This window comes from Dipodomys ordii, unplaced genomic scaffold, assembly GCF_000151885.1.
Source record: "Dipodomys ordii isolate 6190 unplaced genomic scaffold, Dord_2.0 Scaffold184, whole genome shotgun sequence".
Taxonomy (NCBI): Eukaryota; Metazoa; Chordata; class Mammalia; order Rodentia; family Heteromyidae; genus Dipodomys; species Dipodomys ordii.
This window is the reverse complement of record NW_012267400.1, coordinates 948,586-954,465: the sequence shown is the minus strand read 5'-3', so window position 1 is coordinate 954,465 and position 5,880 is coordinate 948,586. Positions and strand designations below refer to the sequence as shown.

Genomic DNA, 5,880 nt, shown 5'->3' with positions numbered 1-5,880 from the left:
GAAAAAAAGCCGGAAGTGGCACTGTGGCTCAAGTGGTAGAGTGCTAGCCTTGAGCTGAAGAGCTAAGGGACAGCGCCCAGGCCCAGAGTTCAGGCCCCATGACTGGACCCAAAAAGAAGAAGAAGAAGAAGAGTGCAGTGGTACTGTGGCTCAAGTGGTAGAGTGCTAGCCTTGAGCAAAAATAGCTCAGGGAGGCCAGGGACTGCTGGCTCAAGCCTGTAATCCTAGCTACTCAGGAGGCTAAGAATCTGAGGATCTGAGAATCCAAGAATCACATTTCAAAGCCTGCCGGGGCAGGAAAGTCCATGAGACTCTTATCTTCAACTAACGACCAGGAAACTGGAAATGGCACTGTGGCTCAAGTGGTAGAGCACCAGCCTTGAGCTGAAGAGCTTAGGGACAGCACTCAGGTCCAGAGTTCAAGCCCCACAATCAACAACAAAAGAAAAAGAAAAAGTAGCTCAGGGACAGTGCCCAGGCCCTGAGTTCAAGCCCCAGGATTGGCAAATAAATAAATAACACAGACATATGGAAAGGAAGGAAGGAGGGAGGAAGGAAGGAAGGAAAGAGAAAACATTAGAAAAAAAAGGAGAGAAGCGGAGAGAGTTGTATAGAGGTAGACCTTGGTTGTATAACCATGCTTAGCTGCAAGGGAGTCTGGGAATTGAGCTTTATTACAGGAAGCCATAGGTACAGCCAGCTAAACAATTAACAATGCACAGGCTTGAGTGGAGAGCATGGGTGGAGCACAGGGCTGGAGGCTTCTCAGGCAGATAAAGCTTCCTGAGGTGCTGGGCCTCAGCCTGTCTCAAAGAAAAGATGGGGAGGTCCCCAAGAATGTCTTAGAATTATTACCTGTTATTGAGTTAAAACCACTCTCTGTCTCGGGCTCTTATATTTTCATTGGTACTGAGGATTAAACTCAGCTTTCTGCTTGCTAGGCAGGTGAGCTACCAGGTGAGCCACACCCCAATGAAGCCACGCCCCCCACTAAGCCACACCCACTGCACAATCACATCCCTCCCAAAAAAGGAACCACAATCCCAGTCTTGATTTCTTTAGGGTTATTTTTCACATACAGTCTCCATTTTTCTCCCTGAACCAGCTAGACTCAAATTCACCTGTTTATGCTTCAGCTTATACCACCACATCCAGATTTGTTGCTGTTGTTCCTGTCTTGGGTCTTGAAGTTAGGGTCTGGGCACTGTCCCTGAGATGTTTCTGCTCAAGGCAGGTACTCTGTCACTTGAGCTGCAGCTCCACTTCAGGCTTTTTTGGTGGTTTGTTGGAGAAAAGAGTCTCATGGACTTTCCTGCCCAGAATGGCTTTGAACTGAGATCCTCAGATCTGTCTCCTGAGTAGCTAGGATTACAGACGTAAATCCCCAGTGCTTGACCATGTCAAGATTTTGTTGGTTGGGATGAGGTCTTGAAAAATCTTTGCTCACATTGGCCTTGAACTTTCCTCCCGTTGATGGCAGACTCGTGAGTAGCTGGGGTTACAGGCATCAGAAACACCATGATCACTGGCAATTTGTTTCAGTGTTTGTCTGAGGGTCTTCTGTAGCTCAGGCTGGCCGGGAACTGTCCTATTCTACAACCTCAGCCTTCAGAGTGCTGGGATTACAGGCCTGTGCTACTCTGCCTGGCCTCCCTGTACCTCTTGACTCTTCCAGCAGCCCTTTCCCTGTGTTGCTAAGATTTTTCAGGCAGCAACCTGTTTTGCAATGCTTACATCAGTAGAACCCCAAGCTTGAATCTTATTGGTCTAGGGGTGGGCACATGTCCATCTAGAACCAATCCCTGAGACCAGAAGGATGGAAAGTGGTGATTGGTTAGGAAGGTAATTACAGACTCTGTGAATAAACCACTGGCCTGGTCTCCCTGCACTTAGCCCCGCCCCCCTCCTCCGCCGTTCCTTTCCCAGCCCAGAAGAAAGTTTCTTTTTTCTTTTTTCTTTGCGTGGGCTGGTGTGTCCTGGGGCTTGAACTCAGGGCCTGGGCTCTGTCCCTGAGATTGACTCACTGAAGCCTGATCCTCTACCACTTGTGCCACAGCCTCACAGAAAAGTCTCATGGATATTCCTGCCCAAGCTGGCCTCAAACTGTGATCCTCAGATCTCAGCCTCCTGAGTAGGTCAGGCCTCTATGTGAGCCACCCAGCCTGGAAGGTCATGTGATTTTGAGGGCTAAGACCTGAAAGATCCTTGCTATTAAACTTCGTTTATTGATCTTTCCCTCCCTCCTTCCCTCCCTTACCCCCATGGCCATCCTGACCCCCCCCCAAACCATTTCTGTCTTTACAGAGATGGAAACACTTCATCTCAGATTCTGCTCTGGGAGACCCCCTCCTCCCACCCAGACGCCTCCCCCCCAACCCCCTCCCCCAACCTTGGCCACTCTTGAGCTCTCTGTGTATTCCGTGCATCTTAGAACTTTCTAGTCCTCCCTGTTTTACTTTGTGACAGTCCTTAGAAGACTGTCTTTCTGTCATGCACATTTGACCCTCAGAAAAGCTGGGGTTCAGGCAGGAGAAAGTTCAGGCAGAGAAAGTCATGTCCCTGGAAGGGTGCTTGGTGGGGACTTCGAACCTTTGGGCAGAGACCTTTGGTGAGACAGGACGCGGCCATGTCCCCACCTCGCAAAGGGACAAATGAGGCCCAGAGAGGTGGTGTTTGAGGGTCAGGAAGGCCAGCTGGTGGGGGGGGCGGATGCCGGTCTGGGGTCCCCAGGCTGGCCAGGCTGGAGTCCAGGCCTCTGGCTGCTGGCCTCAGCTCCTTGGGGACTCCCTCAGAGGCAAAGCCCTCCTCCCTCCCCACCCGGATTCCAGACGGGGCGAATGTCAGCGTTTCTTCAGACATTCCTGGTCTTGTGGCCAAGCTGGCCCGGAGTTACGAAAGCACAGTGGTCGGCACGGGCGGGGACGAGGGGACCCGGGGAGATGGGCTGGTCTGTCCTCCCCGCTCCATCCGGCCGCCTGCCCTCCCTCCTGGGGGGAGGGGGCAGGGGCTGGGCCAGATCCTGCTGGGGGGGGTGTGCTGAGAGATGGAGGGAGGTGGCGGCCACAGTGGAGGCTCCAGGAGGTGACTGGCTGGCGCTGAGCCCTGGTTGGCATTTTTGGGGGAGAAGGCAGAGCTGGAGGATGATCATGGTAAGGTGAGGCGGGGGGAGGGTGTGAGGGTGGGGGTTTGCCTGCTCCCCAACTCTGTCCACTGGCTATTGTCAGCCAGGCCGGCTGTGCCCTCCCCTCCGGCCCCTCCGGGGAGAAGGGGGGGGGAAAATGTTCTGGTTGCCATGACAACCCAGGCCCGATGAGAGGGGGTGTGGGGGGCGCTGACCCCTCCCTCCACCCTCAGCAGTTAAGTGTGCTGCTGCTGCTGCTGTGCCCCCCACCTGCCCCTGGCTTGGAAGACCCCCCCTTCCCCCACCCCGGGGAGAGCACGCAGCCCCCACCCCGGACCTGTCCCTGGCGCTGCTCCTGTCCCCGGGCGGACACGGTGGACTGCGCCGGCCTGGACCTCCGGCTGTTCCCAGACAACATCACCAGGGCTGCTAGGTACCTCAACCTGCAGGTGGGACCTGGGGCCAGGGGGTGGGGCCCTGGGGGTGCGGGCAGACATGGGTGGGGCCATCTGGGGGAGGTGGGGGGTCTCTGTCTCTCATACAAGTTGGTGGGCAGGCACGGGTTCGTGGCTGACGCCTGTAATTCCAGCCACTCAGGAGGTGGGGAGAGAAGGAATGTGGTTCGAAGCCAGCCAGGGCAGGAAAGTCCATGAGTTTTTCCTCTTTAATGAAGCAACAAAAATATGGAAGTGGCTCTGTGGCTCCAGTGGTAGAGCACCAGCCTTGAGCACCACCCAGGCCCTGAGTTCAAGCCCCAAAACAGACAAGACAGACAGACAGACAGGCACACACACACACACACACACACACACACACAATTGGTGGATAGCCCGAGATGCTGGGATTGGAACCAGTGATGGCGAAAGGGTTGTTCGGGGGTCATGGTTGGGGTGCTGTGGGGTGCAGGGACCTTTGGCAGCTGATGGTGGGAGGTGAGGTATGGGGGGGCGGGGACCTGCAGTCGGAGTGCTGTGGCCCCGGGCCCCGGCTGGCAGTGCCTGCGAAGGCCCCCCGGGCCGGGCGCTCACGCTCCATGCTTTTCGTGGTTTGCGTTTCGGGTAACCGGATGTGGAATGGGGTTCTGGGGAAACGGTCCTGGAGGCCCCGGGTCACTGGGAGGGGTGGTGAGAGGTGAAGGCCCCCCCTCCTCCACCCTGCCCCCCAGAACAACCAGCTCCAGCAGCTGCCTTACAACGCCCTGTCCCGCCTGGGCCGCCTGCACACGCTGGACCTGCACGGCAACCTCCTCAACTCCGAGGGTGAGGCGGGGGGGCTGCACCCCATCCCTGTCCTCCCCACCCCTACGTCCTCCCCGCCCCCCGGGCCTGCGGGCAGCTCGGTGCCAGTTCCACAGCTGCCCTTGCTGAGTGCAATGGAAACTCTGGCTTGGGGGGGGAGCTGTGGTTTTGGGGGGGAAGGGAGGCAGACCTCAAAGCCTGGCTGACAGTCCTCAGTGGCTGAGAGCACAGACTCATAATCCCCCAAATTTGGGGGTCCCCTCATCATCCCCTCTGTCACACCTTCCCTCCCCGCCAGGCCTGCCTGATGAGGCCTTCGAATCACTCACCCAACTCCAACACATCTATGTGGCCCACAACAAGGTGAGCAACAGCCCAGAGAGGGTGCTGGCAGCACCCAGCGACAAACAGCATAGCTGGGTTGGGGTACAGGTGTGTGTGCGCGGGGCAGTGGGGAGGGGGTCACAGGACCAGCAGGGCTGTGGTGCTTTTTGTTGGCCTTGGGGCTTGAACTCTGGGCCTGGGCGCCGTCCCTCAGCTCTTCAGCTCAAGGTGAGCGCTCTACCACCTGAGCTACAGCGCCACTTCTGGTTTTTTGAGTGGTTTATGGGAGATAGGAATCTCACGGACTTTCCTGCCCGGGCTGGCTTTGAACTTGGATCCTCAGATCTCAGCCTCCTGAGGGGCTGGGACGGCAGGCGGGCGCTACAGCGCTCGGCTCAGAGGTTGTGGTTCTTGCAGCTCTCAGTGGCTCCCCAGTTCTTGCCCCCTACCCTGCGGGTCGCAGACCTGGCTGCCAATCAACTGGTGGAGATTTTCCCGCTCACTTTTGGGGAGAAGCCGGCCCTCAGGTAGCACCAGGCTGCCCGACAGCTTTGGGGGGAAGGGGGGACCACACCACTCTGTTGTAGTGGAGGTGGGGAGTCAAAGGAGACTCAGTTGCATTTTGCTGGGCTGGGGCTCTGGGGCACCCTAAGGGGCACTCAGCCACGGCTGGGGAACAGATTTAGGGGTGCAGGGGGCCGGGTGGGGGACTGCTGGCTGATCATGGCTCCTCTTAGGTCAGTGTATCTACACAATAACCAGCTGAGCAACGCCGGCCTGCCGCCCGATGCCTTCCGGGGCTCGGAGGCCATGGCCATCCTCAGCCTCTCCAGCAACCGGCTCAGCTACCTGCCGCCCAGCCTGCCCGCCTCGCTGGAGCGTCTTCATCTACAGGTGCCCCCCACACCCTCCTGCTGCTTCTGGGGAGGGGGCCCCTTCCTTCTGGAGCCCTCACCTTCCAACCTACCCCCAGATCTCCAGCAGTCTCAATGAGATTGCTGTCAGTCCCTTCCATTGTCTTGCTTGAGTAACACATGCTTCTAGGCGCTCCTGACTCCGGAGCCTCCCCCACAGCTCTGCGGGGTTTTTGGGTGCTTCACTGGAGATTAGAGTCTCATAGGGCTGGGATGTAGCTCAGTGGCAAAGCGCTTGCCTAGCAAGCGCAACGTCCTGGGTTCGATCCCCAGTACCAAAAAA

At 57.3% G+C, this 5,880-nt stretch overlaps 1 protein-coding gene across 1 annotated transcript in view; it reads left to right on the top strand.

Annotated features, from left to right (window-relative positions):
* Positions 1-2,626: 2,626 nt before the first annotated feature.
* The window catches only part of Podnl1 (podocan-like 1), a 5,894-nt gene continuing 2,640 nt past the window's right edge, over positions 2,627-5,880 (top strand). The window contains exons 1-7 of the mRNA XM_013034194.1: positions 2,627-2,666; positions 2,829-2,947; positions 3,355-3,570; positions 4,287-4,380; positions 4,658-4,722; positions 5,101-5,210; positions 5,421-5,577. Coding sequence (XP_012889648.1) covers positions 2,627-2,666; positions 2,829-2,947; positions 3,355-3,570; positions 4,287-4,380; positions 4,658-4,722; positions 5,101-5,210; positions 5,421-5,577 — 801 coding nt within the window. The remainder of the gene's footprint in view (positions 2,667-2,828; positions 2,948-3,354; positions 3,571-4,286; positions 4,381-4,657; positions 4,723-5,100; positions 5,211-5,420; positions 5,578-5,880) is intronic.